This window comes from Phyllostomus discolor, chromosome 5, assembly GCF_004126475.2.
Source record: "Phyllostomus discolor isolate MPI-MPIP mPhyDis1 chromosome 5, mPhyDis1.pri.v3, whole genome shotgun sequence".
In the NCBI taxonomy this organism is placed as follows: Eukaryota; Metazoa; Chordata; class Mammalia; order Chiroptera; family Phyllostomidae; genus Phyllostomus; species Phyllostomus discolor.
The window spans coordinates 45,452,107-45,475,332 of NC_040907.2; the positions used below are offsets into that span (position 1 = coordinate 45,452,107).

Genomic DNA, 23,226 nt, shown 5'->3' on the forward strand with positions numbered 1-23,226 from the left:
TAGTATAATATAACAAGTCCTCAAATAACATTGTTTCATTATAATGTTGATGACATGCTATAGAAATTTAACTCTTGTTTATATCAATTAGGCTATGATAAAATTAGTCTGCTATATGTCATTTCACTTAAAGTCATAGAACCTATCAATAACATTAAGTGAGAACTTACACACAGGGTTTGCCATTACCAGGGGTTTCAGGCAACCTATGGGGGTGTTGGAACAAATCCCCTGCAAATACAGAGAGACTGCTGTATTGCAAACTTTCTACACCAAAAGTTTATTCTGAACTCGTGTGAATTTTACTGAGAGCAAGTATACACATTTCCTCTTTTAGGGTTACCTATTTTAGTATAATTTACCCACTCTCTCTCATCCTAGAATCAACATGTTTTCATGCCTGTATCTTTCCTTTCCAACAGTGTAACTCACGGATATCAATTAATTCATTCGTTAATCAAAAATGTATTCATTAATCTGTATTTATTGAGTACCTACTATTTGCCTCCTTTATGAAACCTGGTCCAAATATGTAGTTACATATTCCACCTTTTGCTGTAGGATAATCAAATTTCTTTGTTTTTCTTCCCCATCACTAACAATAAGCATTGCATTTATGTATGATCAACCAACACAGTTTTCAAAATTGAAAAGTGAGCCAACAGTTAGTTGGCCTTTTTATCAAATTGCAAAGTGTTCTCATGGAAAATCAACTAGGTAAAAATTACTCAATTGGTATGAAATGTGCAGTTCAAGGTCATGAAAATAGGATTAACAGTCTCCCACAGTAAGCCTTTACAATGAGGTTACAATGGTCTTATTTAAAATGCAAAATCAAGAGTAAAAACTACTTTTATAAATTCATATGCTTAACCTGAGGAACAATCATAACGTCTAACACAGGGGGTCAAACTCATTTTCACCTGGGCTACATCAGCCTTGCAGTTGCCTTCAAAGGGCCAAATGTAATTTTAGGACTGTATAAATGTAACTACTCTTTAACTAGGGGCAAGGAGCTTGGCGCTGCTGGGTAGAAACAAGGTGCTGGGCTGGATAAAACAAGGTGGAGGGCCAGATTCAGCCTGTGGGCTTTGTGTTTGCCACCTGTGATCTAACAAAATGATTAGGTATATATGAAAAAGCAATAACCTACAACCTTAAAGATGTACAACTATAACCATGTTTCATCAAATAAACAAGCCACAGTTTCCACACTCCATATTGTATGGAAATAACCTTGCCAAATCTACTTGATGAGGTTGTTGGAATCATCAAATAAGATACTGTATTTGAATGGTTTTATGAACTATAAAGTTCTAAACAAACTTATATATTTATAAAAATGGATTTCTTCAGCTCTCTTTAAAAATATAATCTGTATAAAAATGCTCCCTAATTAAAAATATTCGAATTCTCAGGTTAGGAGAACAAAACTGCTCCCCTCACACTGTTACTACTGCTGGAACTTGACTGCTTCCCTCCAAGTCTGAGATAACACTCCACCACATTCAAACGCAACCCCTAATTAAAAACTCCTGGGTGGCTACAGTAAAATGTTAGGAAACAGCTCTCAACCCAAGAATTTTTGTAGTTAGTTAAAATAAACTGGGACTAATTCGATGCAATAAAAACTGGAGCTATATATCTAGCAAAACTAAAACAGCAGAGTATGTGCAAATAGCTCTAGACATCTATGAAAACTAAAAATAAATAGAAAGACTAATACTTTTTAAAGCAGAGGACCATAAACTTCAACGGAAAAGAATATATGCACCCCCCTATGTTCAATGCAGCGTTATTTACAACAGTCAAAATTTGGAAGCAGTCCACGTGCCCATCAGTAAACAAGTGGATGAAAAAGCTGTGGTACATTTACACAATGGAATATTACTTGGCAGTAAAAAGAAGGAAATCTTACCCTTTGGGGCAGCATGGATGAACCTGGAGATTATTATGCTAAGTGAAATAAGCCAGTCAGAGAAAGACATATACTATATAATCACCATATGATTTCGCTCATATGTGGAATCTAATGAACAAAATAAACAAAATAGAACAGACTCATAGAAACAGAGGAGAGACTGACAGCTGTTAGATGAGAGGGAGTTTGAGGGACTGGGTGAAAAAGTTTAAGGGATTAAGCAAAAAAATAAGAAAAAAGAAAACCTCATAGACACAGACACCAGTATGGTGATTACCAGCAGAAAAAGGGAGAGGGGAAAGTAGAAGAGGGTAAAGAGGAAAGAAATTGTGACAGAAGGAGACTTGGAGTGGAGAAAACACAGAAAAATGTACAGATGATGTATTATAGAATTGTACAGCTGAAACCTATATAATTTTATTAACCAAAGTCATGCCAGTAAAATAAATTTTTTCAAAAATAAAAAGTTTTCAAAGATGTATGTTAGAGAAGAAAAATATGTAAAACTGGGCATTTTGTGGGGATATCGGAAAAATACTTATACTAACATAATATCAAATTATAAGTATTCCTGAAAATTTCTACTAAATAAGCATAAACGTCTAATAATACATTTGGTTTATAACTGAAAAAAATTTCTTAATTTTCACTGAAATTTGTACTTCTTTATATTTTGAATGTAGGAAGCTAACCATACTGGTATTAGCAATACATGAGACTTTGTCATTAACAGATATGCATATTTTTATATCACAACTACTGCATATATCTCAAAATACTGTTCATACTTATTAATACTTAGAATATATAGTAGTTTTTCGACCTATGGCTAGCTCTTTTTATTTAATTCATTAATAAAGAAACATATAACTTTAATATTTTTATAACTATAATTCAATGTAATTGAATAACTTAACACAAGCATTTTTTAAAATCTCTGAGAAATCTTAATCATCTTCAAAAGCATGTTTTTATGCTTTTGTAAAAAGCATATATGTAAAAAATAAAAATAAGAAATTAAACTAAAATATATATTTTACACATATACTAACACGGACTAGAAGCAAAAGGTATTAAGCAACAGGAAATCTGTCACTTGCAGAATAGACTGCTTTCTCCTATGGTTTCTCGCCTCAGTCAAATGTTTGCTTTAGTCCTGTCCGCTCATTCTCCCTCTATTCAGACAAAAATTTTTAAATCTTTTTTAGCCCACTAGACCCTTTAAATACACTAAAGTTTTGTACTAAAAATAAATACCATGTGCAAATATTTCCTTAAAACTCATACTAAAGATGCTTAAATTCCTGGTCTTTTCAGATTCAAATTTGAGCCCTCTGGAATGTCAGTTTTGTCATCTATAAAACAGGGATAATTGTATTGGTCCTGTGCAGGCTGCTATGCAGGATTAATGAGAAAATGGCTATATATAAACTTTGAAAGGTTCTAGTATCAACTTTACTTTCTTTTTTAAACATTATTCACTGGGAAAATACACCCATATAGATTTGTATAATAACACTAATGTGTAGTACCAGAAATTACGGCTTACTGTAGAACATTCCTCAGAAGATAAAAGAATTCAAACTGAACTAGAAGAGTATTCTTGTGATCCATTATAACAATTCAATCAGCAAATATTTACAGAATTTTATGTAAATTTTTATCACATCTCTAAGTTCATATCTGTTGAGGTTGTCATACATTTCTATCTATACTAGATTATTATCTAGATATGCTAAAAGATATTTTTTAAACTAAAAATTCCTAAAAATATTAGCTGTCCATGAGACTAAATAATTCTAACTAAATAGAATAAGCAACCTATGTGACTTAGTATTCAGGTCTCATGGGCATTGAAGGCCTAAGTAATAATATAATGCAGGCTGCTACTACTGACTTTGATTAATCTTCCTTTTTAAATAATTCTTATCCAGTTATACCCAAAAAGCCCAGTACTGTCATGTATGCAAACCAATTTCTCTCAAGATGTGTAATGCTTTGGTGTATGTAATCTAATAAAGCCAATGATAATAATAATGTCTAAGTTCTATTAGAGTTTAATGTATCAGGGCCTTTGTAAAAAGCTTTGCATTTATTATGTATTTAATCCTCACAAATACAGGTACTTTTATTATCGCCATGTTAAAAGAAGAAAAACCAGTCAATTCTCAGGGGTTTTTTTTTTTAGATTTTATTTATTTATTTTTAGAGAGGGAAGGGAGGGAGGGAGGGAGAGGGAGAGAGAGAGAGAGGGACAGACAGACAGACAGACAGACATCAATGTGTGGTTGCTGGGGGTTATGGCCTGCAACCCAGGAATGTACCCTGGCTGGGAATCAAACCTGGGACACTTTGGTTCCCAGTCCACACTCAATCCACTGAGCTACGCCAGCCAGGGCTAATTCTCAGTTTTAAATAATTCCGAAAAATAAAACATGGTTAACAAATATCGGTTACAGGAACCCACCTACCAGTTTTTCATAAGATTTGCATTTAGTCGTAGCATTTCAAATAACATGAAAACTATTATTTCTTTATAACCTAAATATTTTTTATAGCCTACAGTCAACTTGATAATCATTGCATCCTTTTTTTTTTAAATCCTCACCAGAAGATATTTTCATTGATTTTAGTGAGAAAGGAAGGGAGGGAGTGAGCGACAGAGGACAGGAGAGAAGTGGATAGAGAGAGAAAGAAAGAGGGAGAGAGAAAAACATCAATGTGAAAGAGAAACCAATCGGTTTTCTCCATTATGCGCCCCAACCTGGGACTGAACCTACAACCTAGGTATGTGCTCAGGCCAGGAATCTATCTCTCAGTTTATTCACTTCTAAAATGAAGTTAACGCCTACCTCAAGTTATGAGAAGTAAATAGTATAATGCATATAAGATAATTAACATTATACCTGGCACACAGTAAAAGCTAATACATTACAGCTATTAATAACATCATATAGTAAGAAATTAAATATGTAACAAAGCTATAAAAGACTTTTAGAGTTTCATTTTAGTTCTACTTTAATATTAGAGTACACAGTATCTTTTTTAAAAATTCTCCCAAATTACAATGTGTTACCTGTAAGTAGTGTTTGGAACATAGACATCCCTGGCAGGAAACTCCAAAATTTCTCTGGTAGGTCGAACTCTACTGTCAGGGTAAAGCTTCACTTGAAGAAGCTCTGGGGTCAGACAATAATGAGGATTTTCAGGTGCTGGAGAAATGTCTATCTTTAACTGAGCTGCATATAAAAACACATAAAAACAATGTAAACATAATAAATAAAAATTTCATGTTAGAAATGCTTTGGGAAGAATATAGATCCTATTTTTGAAAGAAGTCTAGAAGAAACCAAAATTACTATCATCTCAGAACTCAAAATTACTTCATTTTAGAAAGTCTCAAAGGTATCAATGACTGAGAAGACATAAGTACTTATAATATATTGAATGAGTGAATGAATGAATAAGGAGGAAGAAGCAAAATGGGGGAAAAAAACAGAAATTGAACACAGAATCAAGCCAAGATTTCAAAGGTTAAATATTTTATTTAAACTTGATAAGCTTAAAAATGGTTTTATTCTGGTCATAATATGAATCAATTTCTAAATTTTACCATTTCATGTACTATTTGTTTAAGCCATGATATTATTCATCATTCTCATTTTAGTACCCAAATTATCAAAGGTTCTGAATCCTGCATCCAAACTCTTAGACATGAGAGCAGAATGAGATGAAGAAGACTGACAAGCCCTGAGCACAGACACATGGGCCATATAAGTGAAAAATGGAATACTTACTTACACACAACACAGTATATTTGTGGTGATAGTAGTTATTATCATTTCTACTCAAAATTTTACAATACCTGTAATTGGTCTTAGTCTCCGTAAAACAGAAGACGGCCTTCTCATATCAGCAAGAAATTTGTACAGATCTTCATCACTTAAGCGGTCTCCTTCCTGATTTTAAAAACAAGGAAAATTATTTAATAAAATAAATATAGTAGATTAAAAATATTGCCTGTTAATAATCTTGCCCTTCTTCCTTCAATTTAGTAAGCATAAAAGTAAATATAATCATGATTAAAAGCTCATATGCTGATTTATTTCCCTTTCTATGCTTTCAATTTTATTACATGATGATACAACTGTTTTTAAATTTTATATATTTATTTATAGCTCATTATATCTATAAGATATTACAGGACACTAAAATATTGGAAATCAATACAAATTGGAGGTACATGAAAAAAGATAAAAAATAGCCCTGGCTGGCGTAGCTCAGTGGATTGAGCGATGGCTGTGAACCAAAGCATTGCAGGTTCAATTCCCAATCAGGGCACATGCCTGGGTTGCAGGCCATGGCCTCCAGCAACCACACATTGATGTTTCTCTCTCTCTTTTCTCCCTCCCTTCCTTCTCTAAAAATAAATAAATAAAATCTTAAAAAAAATAAAAAATAAGAATATAGACATAAAACAGACATATGACAACCTTATAAATTTATTACACTTGAGTTTATATTTGTCCTTTCAACTTTAAATCACCAAATTTCTCAAATACAAAATATATAGCATTGAGTAAATTTGAAAAAGGAAAGAAATGACAATAAAACTGCTCTTGAAGAAAAGTAAAACTATCCTGATATTAAGATCAGAAAGAAAACTCTGAAGAGACCTCAGTCATGGGAAAACAGACAAACAAAACCAAACCATATTTAATTAATATGACATGTTTAATTTAATATAACTTTTTGCAATTAAATTAGGTAAGGACTGATTTTATTCTTTTATTCATGAGTTAGTGTTTAGATTTTATTAATCCAAACCTCCTGCGTTTGATATCTTAGTGATTTTAATGCATCATTCATATATTGTCTTTTTATCTTATTTAGTAATAAATATATTTAAGGCTACTTTATTACTGTGAGTTCATCCTGAGCAATATCCTATTGGCTCACTATTGTATTTTGAACAAGGTACAGAATTAATCATCTTTTATCCTATTATCTAGAAAAGTGATTTTTAATTTTGAACAGGCTGGAGATTTTTGTTAATACTTTTATAAATAGTTTTTAGTTTTATTAAGTTATATTTAGCAAATTTGACTTTATGAATATTTTTTCAGTGACCTAATATATAATTATTATAAATGTTCCAATGTTCCATCAGTTGCTAAAACAGTATATTCTTTCCTCTAGAATACAGAATATAGATCTTTAAATGGTCCTTATCTATAATACATTAAGATTATCTCTAGATTCAGGTATTTCTGTCTATTTAACCTGTTAAATTGAGTATATCATTGATCTCCATTCTTTACTCCCTGTTTCCATACCTTTTGTTAGGTGGGACATTAATTGCCTCCCCAGGTGTGGCCATGTGACTTGCTTTGGCCAATAAACAAAGGTGGTGCAAACACTTGAAAAGTATTTACACAAGTGAGCTTGCCCTCCCTCTTGAACTTCTGCTACTGCTATGAGAACATGACCAAGTTAGCCTACTAGATGGTGAGAATACAAGTTGAGAAACATGGGAGAGGTCTGAGTCATTTTTGTCTTCCCAGCAGAAGTCAGTCTAGATCAGCTGACCACAGTCAACTTCCAACATGTGAATGGGCCTAGCTGACAACCCCTTCTCCACACTGCATGTTTACTGTTGTGTACTCCTGAAGCAACAGATAACTTATACATATTTCAATAAATACAACTAATGTCATTAAAACTGATGTGTTTGATTTTATTTTAAAATCTCCATGTATTTCCATAATTCTAGCTTGTCACATTTAAAATCAGTACAAAAACGCTGACTACTATATCTCAATCATGGACAGTAATTGCTCATCAATTCAAAAAAAAAACAACTGCTCTCTGTATCTCATTTAGGAGAAACTTGTACCTTAAATTCTACTTTTTTAAAATTATAATCCCTGCTTATTACTTAATTTGTATTTGCCTGATATAGAATATTCTAGCTATTTAAAAAATATAAAAATTGTACACAGTAAGAGTTAAAAAAAATTAGAGCTCTAAAAAGTCAGGTGTTAATGTTGTCTCCAGCAGTCATTCATTTTCTTTTCATAGTCACTTTGCACTAGTTTCCAGTTACCAGTCTCCAGTACATGGTGAATTTTCAAAAAGTATTTGTTGGATAAAATAGGTAGGTGGGTAAACTGAGGCTCGGTACATAATGAATGCTCAAAAAAATACATTTTGAATAAATAGGTGGGTAAGGTAGATGGGTAACTTGTTGATTTGAGCTTCCAATACCAGTTCAATGATAAAGCAGCTAAAGAAATGAAAAAAGAGCTGTAGAAATAGCAGAAGTGATGAAGCAGCTGAAGAAGTACAAAAGAGAGAAATGTCAAAGCTGCAAGGTTATGTCTTTATATATACCCAGTAAATCTACAGCTCTGTTTCCATAGCTTTACTTGGCTATCACTTCATCCAAGTAACACTGGCATTTTCTAGATTCTTTCTTATACTACAATAAAAAATAAAGAGACCCTTACCACTTTAGACACTTCTTACCTGCTTTATTTTCCATTTCAGTCTCTGAGAGCAGCTGCCTATGAATGCTATTGATACAGAACTGTGAAAGGGGCCTCAAGAGAATTGCTATCTGTCAATTTGTGGCACGTCCTGCCCTAAAATATTGCCCTCTCAAATTACAAGGTGTCAGTAGAGAGGATTTCTTCCTTTTTTTTAGAATAATATCTCAAAAGAAGGAATCTTGAGACAGTATTTAGCATTTTCCTTTAATCTGCTCCAAAACGTATGCATGGTACTTCTCCAGTTTGTCATGCTAATCCAAATGTTTTTCCATTCTTATATGGTTTGGTCATCTGGTTACGTAACACAAAGACTTTAAAAATTTTCTGATGTTGGTTCACAGTATAAAATTTATTTTACATCAAAATCCAGTACGCACATACACCTACCAAAACTCAGAAGGAATTAAGCTCATTGAAGCACTATTATTCCTATCCTGCTGGGTATTATATACTAAATTTTCATACCATTAAAGGATCATGACCAGCATTCATTTGAAAAATACTGACTTGACTCATGATTTGAAGTGTAGCAAACACACTTGCAAAGAATTAAATATCTTTAAGAACTTCTTGGGCTTATAAATTCACCTGTAAAAATAGCAAGGGCATGCTAGCACAGAGATGTACCCCTGTGACCCGAAAGTTCTATTCAATGTACTATGGATGTGAAAGGTTAGGAGGGTTGGGTTGGGAGGACAGATATAACCACACAATCACTCTAAGAAAATCCATAAACGATCAATGTTTAGGAAAAGTTAAAACATTACAATTAAGAAATAGAATATAAATGTGGATTGATTCTGGTGCATTATTAATCGATGTCAACATTTAAATATAATGATATAACAGGTAGGTAACTTATTTTTTATTTTTATAAGTTTATTCTTTTTATTTTTTACAATTCCTTGAAATTACAATCATCATATATACATGTACTACATGTGCATATACAATCATGATTTTTCAGAAACCAAAAGAAATTTACAGATAAATAGCCCCCTAGAATTCCTACATGACAGAACAATACCTGCTTAAAAAAATTCGTCACTGTAAGGGTAGCAGGTCGAAAGCTGGTCAAGTTACAAGCATCATCTCCACTTGTTGTCCTTTCAAGTGATCGTCTGCCAACAATACTAGAATTTCTCCTCTCTGACCAAGACCCTTTTCGTTCTACCAAGGAAAAAAAGGTAAGATTTTCATTTTTATAATATTTAAAATATGTTTTAAAATACTTTCCAAACACAGGGAAAAATTCATTGAGGTTGAAAAATGACCACTTAGCATATTGATTATGATTGAAGAATTTCACTTCTCGAGAGATCGGTAAAGAAACATCAGAAGAAACCTAAATCTTCTGATTCCTTTTTAAATTCTCCAATCTAAAAAAGAGTCACCCACACAAAGATTATGCATATGACCAACAATGAGCTATGAAGAACAGCTATAGGGAAACCTTGTATTTTCGAGGAAATAATCAACACAATAAACATTTTAGTCACTATATATGGTCCCTCAGTCTTAGCACTTGAATTTGAAACAGAACTTTAACATAACTTTCATTCATTCAGAATTTTTGCAAGATAACCCTACCATTCAAACCCAAAAGAATTATGTTGAAGATCAACAAGGAAACATTAGACTTAAACAAAATTATAAACAAACTAGACCTAACAGACAGCTATAATATACTCCACTAAGAAAAGGTAGAATACACATTCTTCTCAAGCACACACAGGACATTCTCCAAGACAGATTATATATATGGGCATACCTCATTTTATTGTACTTTGCTTTACTGAGCTATGCAGATATTGCATTTTCACATATTAAAGATTTTTGGCAACCCTGCATTAAGCAAGTCTATTAGCACCATTTTTTAACAGCACTTGCTCAGTCTGTCTCTGTGTTACATTTTGGTAATTCTCACAATACTTGAAATGTTTTCATTGTTATTAAATTTGTTATGGTGATCTGTTACCAGTGATCTCTGATGTTACTACTGTAAGTGTTTTAGGGCACCACAAACTAGGAGCACATAAGATGGCAAACTGAGTAAATGTGTGTTCTGACTGCTCCACTGCGAGGTTGTTTCCTTATCTCTCTCTCCTCAGGCCTCCCAATTCCCTGAGACACAATACTACAATTGGCCAAATAATAACCCTACAATGCCTTCTAAGTGTTCAAGTGAAAGGAAGAGTCACATGTCTCTCAATTTAAATCAAAAGCTAGAAATGATTATGCTTAGTGAGGAAGGCATGTTGAAAGCTAAGATATGCTGATATCTAGGCCTCTTGTGCCAAAGAGTTGGCCAAGTTGTGAATGCAAAGGAAAAGTTCTTGAAGGAAATTAAAAATGCTACTCCAGTGAAGACACAAAAGAAAGTGAAAGAGACTTATTGTTGATATGGAGAAAGTTTCAGTGGTCTGAATAAAAGATAAAACTAGCCACAATGGTTTAAGGAAAGAAGCCATCTCCATAACATAAAAATACAAGGTGAGGCAGCAAGTGCTGATGTAGAAGTTGCAGCAAGTTATCCAGAAAATCTAGCTAAGATAATTAATGTAGGTAGCTTCACTAAATAAATTTTTAATATAGACAAAATAGCCTTATTTTAGAAGAAGATGCTATCTAGAACTTTCATAGCTAGAGAGAAGAACATACCTACTTCAAAGCTTCAAAAGCTGACTCTCCTGTTGAAAGCTAATGCAGTCAGTAATTTTAAGGTGAAACCAAACACTCATTTACCATTCCAAAAATCCTTGGGCCCATAATAGTTATGTGAAATCTACTCAATCAGTGCTCTATGAATAGAAAAACAAAGGCTGAATGATAGTACATCTTTCTACAACATGATTTACTGAATATTTTAAACACACTGTTATGACTCACTGTCCAGAAAAAAAGATTCCTTTGAAAATATTACTGCTCATTGACAATGTACCTGGTCACCCAAGAGTTCTACTGAAGATGTACAACAGCATTAATGTTGTTTTCATGCATGCTAACACAATATCCATTCTGTAGCTCATGGATCAAGGAGTAATTTCAACTTTCAAGTGTTATTGTTTAAGAAATACATTTTGGGGACTTCCATTCAGGATGGCAGTTGCAACGTGGGTAAACACAGCTCACCTCATCACACAACCACATCAAATTTACAACAAACCACAGAACAACCATTGTTCAGAACTGCCAGAAATGAAGCTAAATGGAAGTCCTAAATTACAGAATTAAAGAAGAAACCACATAGAGTCTGGTATTAGGGCAGAGATGTGAAACAGCTGGTCCCACACCCACGGGAGGTAGATAAAAATTGAGAGGGGTATCTCGGGAGCAGGGGGTTCCAGCCCCACAACAGTCCCCACCCCAGCCCAGGGCTCCAGTGCCAGGAAGATAAGTCCCCATAACTTCTGGCTATAAAAACCAGTGGGGATTGAGGCTGTGGAAGACAGAAACTTCTAGAGTCCCAGGCAGTTCCTCTTAGAGGGCCCAGACACAGACTTACTTGTACTCACTACCTCTGAGATCCAATGCAAGGGCAGTGGCTTTAATGACACTAGAGGCATACAGGGAAGAACTGAAGTGTCTAGCATTAGGGTGAGAGCTGGGGGACACCTTTCTCCTAGACAGAAGTGCTGACTGAAGCATTGTTCCCTTCCTGAGCCCTTCCCTACAAAGTGGGTGGGCTGGTGTCATACCTGAGACTCCATCAACCTGGTTCACACTGTTTGCACCATTCTGGTGACATCCTGAGGCTCCATCCCACCCAAATTTTGGGCCCAAGCTGTTTCCAGTGGCTTTTCCATATGAATGGCTTGTCTTGGCTCTTACTTCAGGTTTTCCTAAATTCTCTCAAACAAGCAGCATCTGGCATCAGTGTGCCCTGTGTTTATTGTTAATTGGCCCCAGGCCTGGCACTAGCAGCAGCTGGCCTTGGTTTATAACTTGGCCTCTCTTGGGCACCCCTAAGCCCAGCCAATAGCAGCCAGTAGCAGATGGCTTTGTAGCTTATGCCAGGTGACCTCAGACAGAACACAGGTTGTGGCTGACCTTGGCTTACAACTCTAGGGAAGCCCCAGAGTCTACGTACCCAGCAGACAGCTACAGACCATGTTGGAGCACCATCACCCGACCAAGAATACACTAACTAAAATGAAGAATAATTGACAAGGAATCAATAGTAGATGATTCTTGAAATCATCTACTAAAGTCAAGAATCAAGTCCGCAATTTAGAATACAAGGAAGCAAAAAATACAGAATCAGAACAATAAGAAAAAAGAATCCCCCCAAAATTAGGAGAGTGTAAGGAGCCTCTGGGACAACTTCAAGTGTACCAACATTCACATATTGGGGGTGCCAAAATGAGAAGAGAAAGAACAAGAAATTGAAAACCTATTTGAAAAAATGACAGAAAACTTCCCTAATATGATGAAGGAAATAGACATACAAGTCCAAGAAGTGCAGAGAATTCCAAACAAGATGAACCTAAAGAGGCCCACACCAATACACACAATAATTAAAATGCCAAAGGTTAAAGACAAAAAGAGAATCTTAAAAGCAGCAAGAGAAAAGAAGTTAGTTGCCTACAAGGGAGCTCCCATAAGATGGTCAGCTGATTTCTCAAAAGAAACTTTGCAGGCAAGAAGGGATGCAAAAAATATTCAAAGTGATGAAAAGCAAGGACCTACAACTAAGATTACTCTACACAACACAGCTACCATTTAGAATTGAAGGACAGATAAAGAGCTTCCCAGACAAGAAAAAGCTAAAGAAGTTCATCACCACCAAACCAGTATTATATGAAACGTTTAAGGGTCTTCTTTTTTTTTTTTTTTTAAAGATTTTTATTTATTTATTTTCAGAGAGGGAAGGGAGGGAGATAGAGAGAGAGAGAAACATCAATGTGCGGTTGCTGGGGGTTATGGCCTGCAACCCAGGCATGTACCCTGGCTGGGAATCGAACCTGGGACACTTTGGTTCCCAGCCCGCGCTCAATCCACTGAGCTACGCCAGCCAGGGCAGGGTCTTCTTTAAGAAGATAAAAATATGAACAATAAAATGGCAATATATATATGTAAATCTAAAAAACAAAATAAACAGCAAAACAGAAATATTAATAGATATAGAGACCCTACTGATGGTTGCCAGATGGGAGGAGGGTTGGAGGATGGGGTAAAAGGGTGAAGGGATTAAGAAGTACAAATTGGGTGTTACAGAATAGTCATAGAGATGTAAAGTACAGCATAGGGATTAGAGTGGCTAAAGAACATATGTGCATGACCCATGGACAGGGACTACGATGTGGGGATTTCCTGAGGGAGTGCTGGTTCTGGGTGGAGGGGGGCAACAGGGAAAAAATGGGACAACTATAATAACATAATCAATAAAATAGAATTTAAATTAAAAATATATTTCATAAGGATACAGCTGCCATAGTGATTCCTCTGATGAATCTGGACAAGTAAATTGAAAGCTTTCTGGATATGATTAGCCATTCTAGATGCCACTAAGAACATTTGTGATTCATTAGGAGAGTTCAAAATACCAGCATTAACAGGAGTCTGGAAAAACTTGATTCCAACTCTCATGGGTGACTTTGAGGGGTTGAAAACTTCAGTGGAGGAAGTAACTGCAGATGTAGCAGAAATAGCAAGAGAACTAGATTTAGAAGTGCAACCTGTAGAAGTGACTAAATTGTTGCATTCTCATAATAAAACTTTAATAGATGAGGAGTGGCTTCTTATGAATGAGCAAAGAGAGTGTTTCTGTACATGGAATCTACTCCTGATGAAGATGCTGTGAAGACTGTTGAAATGACAACAAAGGGTTTAAAATATTAGATAAATCTGGACAAATAAAGCAGCAGCAAGATTGAGAGAATGACTTCAATTTTGAAATAAGTTCTACTATAGGTAAAATGCTATCAAACAGTATCATATGCTATAAAGAAATCATTTGTAAAAGGAAGAGCCAATTGATGCTGCAAACCTCATTGCTATCATATTTTTGGAAGTTGCCACAGACACCTCAGCCTTCAGCAACCTCCACCCTGATCAGTCAGCAGTCATCAACACTGAGGCAAGGCCCTCCACCAGCAAAAAGATTACAATGCACTGAAGGCTCACAAGCTAGTTAGCATTTTTTAGCAAGACAGTATTTTTAATTAAGTTATGTATATTGTTTTTTTAGACATAATGTTATTTCATACTTAAAAGACTACAATATAGTATAAACATAACTTTTACATGCATGGGAAACCAAATAATTTGAGTCACTTGCTTTTTTGAGTTATTTGCTTTACTGCAGTAGTCTGGAACGGAGCCTGAAATATCTCCAAGGTATGCCTGCACTAGCCCTAAAACAAAGGCAATACGTTCAAAAGGACTGAGATCATACAAAATATGTTCTCAAAGCATAGCAGAATTAACCTATAAATCAGTTAACAACACAAAATTTGGGAAATTCATAAACATGTAGAATTTAAACAACACACTCTTGAATAACTAATGGGTCAAAGAGGAAAAATCAAGGGAAATTAGAAAATACTTAAGATTTATGAAAGTAAAACATACCAAAACATATAGAATATCACTAAAATAATGCTCAGAGGGAAATTTATATCTATAAATGTGTGTTTCTTTAAAAGATCACATATCGGTAACTTAATTTTGCATCTTAAAAAACTAAAACAAGAAGAGAAAACTAAACTCAAAGCAAGCATTAGAAAACATACAAAATTAAAAAAGATAATGGCTGAGCGGAAATAAATGAAATAAAAACTAAAAAAACAACAGGAAAAAATCAGTAAACTAAAAATCTGGTTTCTTCAAACAGATTAAATTTTAAAGACTTCTGCTAAACTGATGAAGAAAAAATAGAAAAGATTCAAATTACTAAAATCAGGAATGAAAGAGGGATACCACTACAAACCTTAAGAGAAAAAGAAATTCCAATAATATAAATACTTGTAGGTTACCAGTTATATAACAATTAGATAATTTAGATGAAATGAACACATTTCTAGAAAGATACATAGTACTGCAAATGACTCCTGATGAAAGAGAAAATATAAGTAGAGCTAAAACAAGAGATCTAATTAGTAATAAAAACATTTACCATAAAGAAAAGAAAAGTTGCCCTGGCTGGTGTGGCTCAGTGGATTGAGCACTGGCCAAAGGGTCACCAGATCCATTCCTAGTCAGGGCACATGCCTGGCTCATGGGCCAGGTCTCCAGCAGAGGGCATGTGAGAGGCAACCACACATTGATGACTCTTACCCTCTCTCCCTCTCTTCCCTTCTGTCTAAAAATAAATAAATAAAACCTTGAAAGAAAGAAAGAACAGAGAGAGAGAGAGAGAGAGAAGCCAAGACAGCTTCACTAATGAATTCTTCTAAATTTTCAAAGTAGAATTAATACCAAGCCTACAAGACAAGAAACAATACACAACTCTTTCTATGACGTCAGTATTTCCCTGATACCAAAAGCAGAGGCATCACAAGAAAGATGTCTTATGAATAAAGTATATAAACATTGAATTATACACTTTAAATAGGTGAACTCTATGCCATGTGAATTACAGCTCAAAAAAGTGGTTAAAGTTTTTAAAAAGACAAAAAAAGGAAACTCTTTTTATGCCTCATCACATTGTGAAGTCTACAAATAAAACAAGCTTATGTAAGAATAAAGAAAAAATTATATATTTAGAAATATTTTTTATAAAACTCTCTTACCTCCAGTGTTTATTTCTACCTCTGTAGAATCTCTTTCCAAACTCCCAGCACTGCTAACAATATTCATTAAATGGATTGCGGTCCAAGCAAAAGGCATGCGATATTTTCCAAGTCTTTGGCAAAACTGTTCAGCTTGACTTTTCAACTTCTCCAATTTTTCCTTATTCTGCAAAACAAAACTTTATACATTATATGATTATGCTCAAAAGAAATGAATTAATGGCTATTTTATAATAAACAAAGAGACAGATTAAGAATCCTCAATTCTTGCCCTGAATGGTCTAGCTCAGTTGCTTTGGCCCCATCCCGCAAAGCAAAAGCACACCAGTTCGATCCTCAGGGTTTGCGGGTTCAGTCATTGTTTCTCTCTAATATCAATGTTTCTCTCCCCTCTCTTTGCCCCTCCCTTCCCCTTTCTATAAATAAATAAATAAATAGATAAATAGATAAATAAATAAATCTGAATTATCAGCAAAGATGGAAAAACAATGTTTACCTTTCAGGGACTCTCTCTTTCTCTTTCTCTCTCTCCCTGCCCACACCCCACTCCCTCTCTCTCTCCCCCTTTTTCTCTAAAATCATTGGAAATATCCTCAGGTGAGAACTAAAAAAATAAAATAAAATAAAAAGTAAAAAAGAAGTAAGCAAAAAAAAGTATTATAAGAGGGCTAAATCCTACAAAAAGACTAGTGATCCAAATAGACATCCTGAAAGGCATCCTGAGGCTGACAACTTTGAGGTTATTCCTGAAACAAACGCTAAGTTGGCCTGCAGTAGCCAACCAATGGTCCAAGAGTGAAAATCTACACCAAATAAATCACATATTCTTCCCAAACAGTATGTCTGTTAGTGAGGCATACTGTAATGACAGTGTCCTACCTTAATGTCAGGGCTGGAAAAGATGGAAGGATAGCTAAATGGCAGTACTTTTATTGTTATATCTATTATACCTTAAAAATAGGTTCTTGCTTTAAGAGCCTACATATCAAGTATACTTAATTCTATCAGCTTATGTAAATATGTAAGAGAAGTGTGGAATAAGCTGCTATTATACCTAAGAGCTCCATGTAACATAGCAAATTTAATTGTCAAATGACAACCTGGGAAAGCCAGAACACTTTAACTCTGCTTTCAACCAGACAACTAGGGATCACAGAAGATTATCATGTGCTCAGATCTACCTATAATAGCAGAAAAAACTCAGTTCTTATTCTGCATCTCAGAAAAGAGAAAGCAAAACATTTTCAGGATTGTTAAGTATTCCTCAACCATACCTCCCCTGGATGTTTCAAATATTAAATTACATGTTCAAAGATCCAAGATCAATTGTTATTCCTACAGCTAACTCAAGGTATCTAGAATTTGGTACCTATTGTTGACCAATTATTTTTGCTTTAGAAATTTATCCAAATTCTAGAAGTTAGTCACTTGATGGCAAAACAGAGGCTATACTTTCTCTTTTTACCATGTTCTTTTTTTAATCGTATATTTTTCCATTACCATTTATCCCCCCTTTACCCTCTTCCACCTCCACTCACCCCCACAGCTAGACATAAGCTTAGAATATTTGTTTTGCTAGTAAAGTTCCATGAATATCACTATTCTGTAAATTTAAAAAAATAATTATTTAGGAATTAAACTGAATTAACTTTGTTAACTTCTCTATGAAAAAAATACTTTAAAGAATCAATTAGTATTTGGTGAAGGAGATTTTAAGGAACAACACAGCGCATGACAAAAGCTAGATAACAAAGCAAATAAAGAAATCAAGTAGGTCAGTAGAAAAAATGAATTAAATTCTTTAATATGCTTTATATAGAAGTTTCCTAAATTATAATTTGGGAGATTAGAGGTTATTTAGGGTTGGATTTGCAGATTTGAGGGAAATGGAAGTGACTAACAATGAATACAAAAATTGGTGAAATGAGAAGCATTACATTCTATACCTTAGTTGCATCTGCTTCTTTGAAAATCATATATGGTTCTGCACACTCTCCAATGTCTCCTTGCTGCAGGACTTTTTCTAGCTGTCGAAGGTAAAAATTAAAAATTAATTAAACTTTTTAAGAAAGCTATCAGCATGGAATACATGGATGGTTCAACATACAAAAATTAATCAATATAATAAACCATATTAAGAGAATGACAGAAAAAAAACACATGATCATCTCAATTAATACAGGAAAAACACTGGACTAAATCCAGTAACCTTTCATGAAAGAAACTCAACAAATCAGGAATTGATGAAAGCTACCTCAATATAATCAAGGCCATACATGCAAAGCTCACAGATAACACCATACTCAGTGGCAAAAGACTGGAAGCTCTTCCTCTAAGGTCAGAAACAAAAAAAGGATGCTCACTTTTGCCAACTCTATCCCACAGAGTAACTGGAAGTCTGAGTCAGAGCATTTAAGCAAGAAAAAACAACAAAACACATTCAAACTGAGGAGAAAGAAGTAAAATTATACGTTTGCAGACAACATAATCTTTTTTACAAAAAGCCCTAATATTCTGCGCACGCACGCGCGTGCACACACACACACACACACACACACACAAGAAAAAGCCTTTTGAACTAATAGATGAATTCAGCAAAGCATCAGGATACAAACATTCAAAAATCAGTTGCATTTCTATATACTAACAATGAGCAATTCAAAAAGGAAATTAGGAAAATGATTTCATCTACATACTATCAAAAAGAATAAAATATTGAGGAATTAACCAAGAAGATGAAAGATTTCTATTCTGAAAAATATAAAGTGGTGGTAAAAAAATTACAGAAAACACAAATAAATGGCAAGATATACTATATTCATGAATTGGAAGACTTAATATAGTTAAGATGTCAATACTACACAAAGCAATCTATAGATTTAATCAAATTCCCAATAATGTGGTTTTTTATTTGCAGAAATAGAAAAATACATCTCCAAATTCATATAAAATCTCCAAGGACATTTACTAGTCAAAGAAAACTGAAAAAAAATAATAATAAAGTTGGAAGCCAGAAGCCTTATACTTCTTGATTTCAAAATGATACACAGCCCTGGCTGATGTGACTCAGTTGTACTGTTGTCCTGTGAACCAAAAGGTTGCAGGGTTAATCCATAGGCAGGGCACTCATCCAGATTGCGTGTTCAGTACCCAGTCAGGATGTGTATGGGAGGCAACTGATAGATGTTTCTCTGTCACATCAATGTTTCCCTCCCTCTCCCTTCCTCTCTCTCTAAAAGCAATGAAAGTATGTCCTCAGGTGAGGATAAAAAAATTAATATAAAGCTGCAGTAATTAAAAGAGCATGGTACTGACATAAACATACACATATAGTTCAATGAGGCAGAAATAGAGCCCAGAAATAAACTCTTGTATATATAGTTAAATAATTTTCAACAAAGGTGCCAAGACCATTTATTAAGAAAAAAGTCTTTTCAACAAATGGTGTTAAAAAAACTGAATATCCAAATGCAAAAGATAAAATTAGACCTCATATCATATACAAAAATTCACTCAAAATGGATCAAATACCTAATCATAGACCTAACACTATAAATTATTAGATGAAAAAATAGAGGAAAAGTTTCATGATAATGTTTTCTTAGATTTGAGACAAAATAGCACAGACATATAAATATAAAGTAAAGCTAGATATATTAGACTACATCAAATATTAAAATTTTTGTGCATCATGGGACACAATCAACAGGACAAAAAGACAACTTAAGAAATGAGAGAAATCGCGTATCTGATAAGTTAATATACAAAATAAATTATTTAAAATCCTACGACTCAAGAAAAAAACAATAATAATCTGATTGTTAAATGGGCAAAGAACTTGAGTGAACATTTCTCCAAGGAAGCTATACAAATGGCCAACAAGCATATGAAAAGATTCTCAAATCACTAATCATCAGGAAAATATAAATCAAAACCACAAAGGTATCACCTTACACCTATCATAAACAACTATCAAAAATAACAAATATTGGCGAGGACATGGAAAACCTGGAACCATTGGCCACTACTGGTGAAAATGTAAAATGGTATATCCACTATGGAAAACAGTACAAAGGTCCTCAAAAATTAAAAACAGAACTACCATTCAATTCAGGAAATCTATTTCTGGGTGTATACCCAATAGAATTGAAAGCAGGGACACAAAGAGATATTTAAAAAGCTATGATAGAGAGCAGGATAACAGCTAGAGGGGAAGGCTAGGGAGTGGACAAGATTGAACCAAAAGGAAAAAGCACTCATGAACATGGACAACAGTATGGAGACTGCTCGGGAAAGGGGAGTATTGGAGACTAAATGGTAATGGAAAAAAAATGCAACAAAGATTAAATTAAAAAAATAAATAAAGACTACCAAAAAAAAGTCTTTCCTTACTCCTACCCACCAAACAAATCCAAAATCACTGGAGAACTTTGTATAGTAAATGTAGCTTAATAAAAATATTAGATTGTGCATCTAATAACAGAAAGTAAAAATTATTTACTGGAAAATAAAAAAATAAAAGGCTATGTTCATAGCAGCAACGGTCACAATAGCCAAAGAAGGAAGCAATCCAAATGTATACTGAGATATGAGTGGATAAAAAAATGTGGTATACGAGGTCTGTCCAGAAGATATCCAGCCATGTAATATGAAAAATAAAGGCATTTATTGAAAAAGATACAAGGTACAAGAAACATTGTACATAGGACAATGACACATCAGTCCCCTTCAAAGTAGGCACCTTGGGACCTCATACAGTTCTCCCAAACGCCATCAGCTGCCCTGTCTTATTTTCCTGAATCTCATTGATAGTCTGAAATCTCTTCCCTTTCTAAGATGACTTTAGTTTTGGGAAAAGCCAGAAGTCACAGGGTGCCAAATGTGGGCTATAGCGGGGGCTGAATCATATTGGTAATTTGATGATTTGCCAAAAAACTCTGCAGGAGACCTGATGCATGAGCAGGCGTGCTGTCAGTTGCCCATAGCTGCGGCCTTATGAAGTATCTGAATAGTTTCCATGAACAAACATTTGAGCTTAACACAAAATGTGATACAGATTCATTGCTCTACTCACTCACTCATTTTGAATGCAAGGGCCACAACAGTAAACATGTTCACTCAAAGGTGTCTACAGCCCCCACTGACTAGTACAGTGAAGTCGTCATTGTTTAAGCACATGCACTTCAGTCCACTCTCCTTGGCTGCCAACTTACATAAATGTCCTGCAAACCATTCTCATTATATTAACAATGGCTGGCCTTTTTCCAGACAGATATCATATGTATATACATATATATAAGGAATATTATTCAGCCTTTTAAAAAGGGAAATTCTAATGCATCCTATAACTTGGATTGATCTTGAAAACATTACACTAAGAAAATGAGCCAGTCACAAAAAGATAAATACAGTAAGATTCCATTCATATGAGGTACCTAGAGTAGTCAATTCAGAGCAGAACAGTGGTTGGCAGAGTCTGGGAAAAGGAGAAAATGAGTTGTTGTTTAATGTGTATAAAGAGTGGGTTTGGCAAGATGAAAATTTCTAGAGAATGGGTACACAACAATGTGAATACACTTAATATTGAACTGTACACATAATAATGATTAAGTTGAAAAATTTTGTGTATTTTATCACAATTTAAACTATTAATAAAAACAACCAGTCATAAGTTCGTCTCTATTTAATATAATATCAAAGAACAAAATTTAAAAAGACAACTCACAAAATAATATTCTTAAGTGGTCAATACAATAGTTTCTACTTATCATTTTTCTCCAAAATGTCTCACTTTATTCCTATAAAATTTTTAATGTTTTCATAAAATAAATGTAAATAAAATAGAATGAAAGTTCAGAAATCAAAATCCAAGTGCATGTATATAGGAATTTAGCAAATAATAAATTTGATACTTCAAATTAGTTGAATGAAACATAATATATGACCTCCAAGAAATTAATAAAATTTTAAAAATCCAATTAAATGGATATTACACCAGTGTATATATATTTTTTTACTTAAAACTTATATACACTTAAAATGTGTGGAATTTAAACCCTTAGCTACAGAGAACATTTTGATAGTTGCCAGATGGGTGGGAGTTGAAATGGGTGAAAAAGGGTGATATTAAGATGTATAAAATGCCACTTACAAAAATAGTCACAAGTGCCCTGACTGGGTGGCTCAGTTGGTTGGAGCATCATCTCATACACCAAAATGTTGTGTGTTCAATTCCCAGTCAGGGCACATAACTAGGTCGTGGGTTTGAGCCCTGGTCCCAGGGTGCATACAAGAGGCAACCGATCATTGTTTTTCTTTCATATCGATGTTTCTTTCTCTCTTTCTTCTTCTCTCTCCCTCTTACTCTCCTGCTTCCTCTCTAAAATTAATGAACATATCTCAGGTGAGGATTTACAAAAAAACAGTCACAAGGATATAAAGTACACATAGGCAATATAGCTGAAACTATTGTAACACTATATATGTTGTCAAATAGGTACAAGACTTATCAGGGTGATCACTTCATTATTTATGTAAATATCTAATCACTATGTTGTATACTTGAAACCGTCACTGTATTTGAAAAAAGTTCTTTTTAATTTTTAAAAAATAAAAAAAGAAGCTATTAAGCCCAGGCCAGTGTGGCTTAGTTGGTTGGAGCATCATCTTATAAACTGAAAGGTCATGAGTTCGATTCCAGTCAGGGTACATGCCTAGGTTGTGGGTTCAGTCCACAGTCGGGATGCATGAGAGGCAACTGATCAATGCTTCTCTTGCATCAATGTTTCTCTTCCTCTCTCTCTCCCTCCTTTCCCCTCTCTCTAAAAATCAATAAGCCTTCAGGTGAGAAAGAAAGGAAAGAAAGAAAAGAAAGGAAGGAAGGAAGCTAGTTTAAAAAAATAATAAAAATTATAGATTCTTTATTTCTGGAAAAAATTGTATATTTTATGTATATTATGATGAAATCATTTATGAACAAGTTAAAACTGAACAATTTGAATAAGCACTTAACAAAACAATA

The 23,226-nt window shown here is 34.2% G+C and overlaps 1 protein-coding gene across 9 annotated transcripts in view; it reads right to left on the bottom strand.

Moving 5' to 3' along the window:
- DOCK7 (dedicator of cytokinesis 7) overlaps positions 1 to 23,226 on the bottom strand; it is a 213,865-nt gene that overhangs the window by 138,633 nt on the left and 52,006 nt on the right. For all 9 annotated transcript variants that reach the window (XM_036026204.1, XM_036026202.1, XM_036026207.1 and 6 more), the window contains exons 10-14: positions 18,152 to 18,232; positions 16,206 to 16,371; positions 9,500 to 9,642; positions 5,787 to 5,880; positions 4,998 to 5,160 (exon numbers count right to left, since the gene is read on the bottom strand). In XM_036026204.1, the coding sequence (XP_035882097.1) occupies positions 4,998 to 5,160; positions 5,787 to 5,880; positions 9,500 to 9,642; positions 16,206 to 16,371; positions 18,152 to 18,232 (647 nt within the window). The remainder of the gene's footprint in view (positions 1 to 4,997; positions 5,161 to 5,786; positions 5,881 to 9,499; positions 9,643 to 16,205; positions 16,372 to 18,151; positions 18,233 to 23,226) is intronic.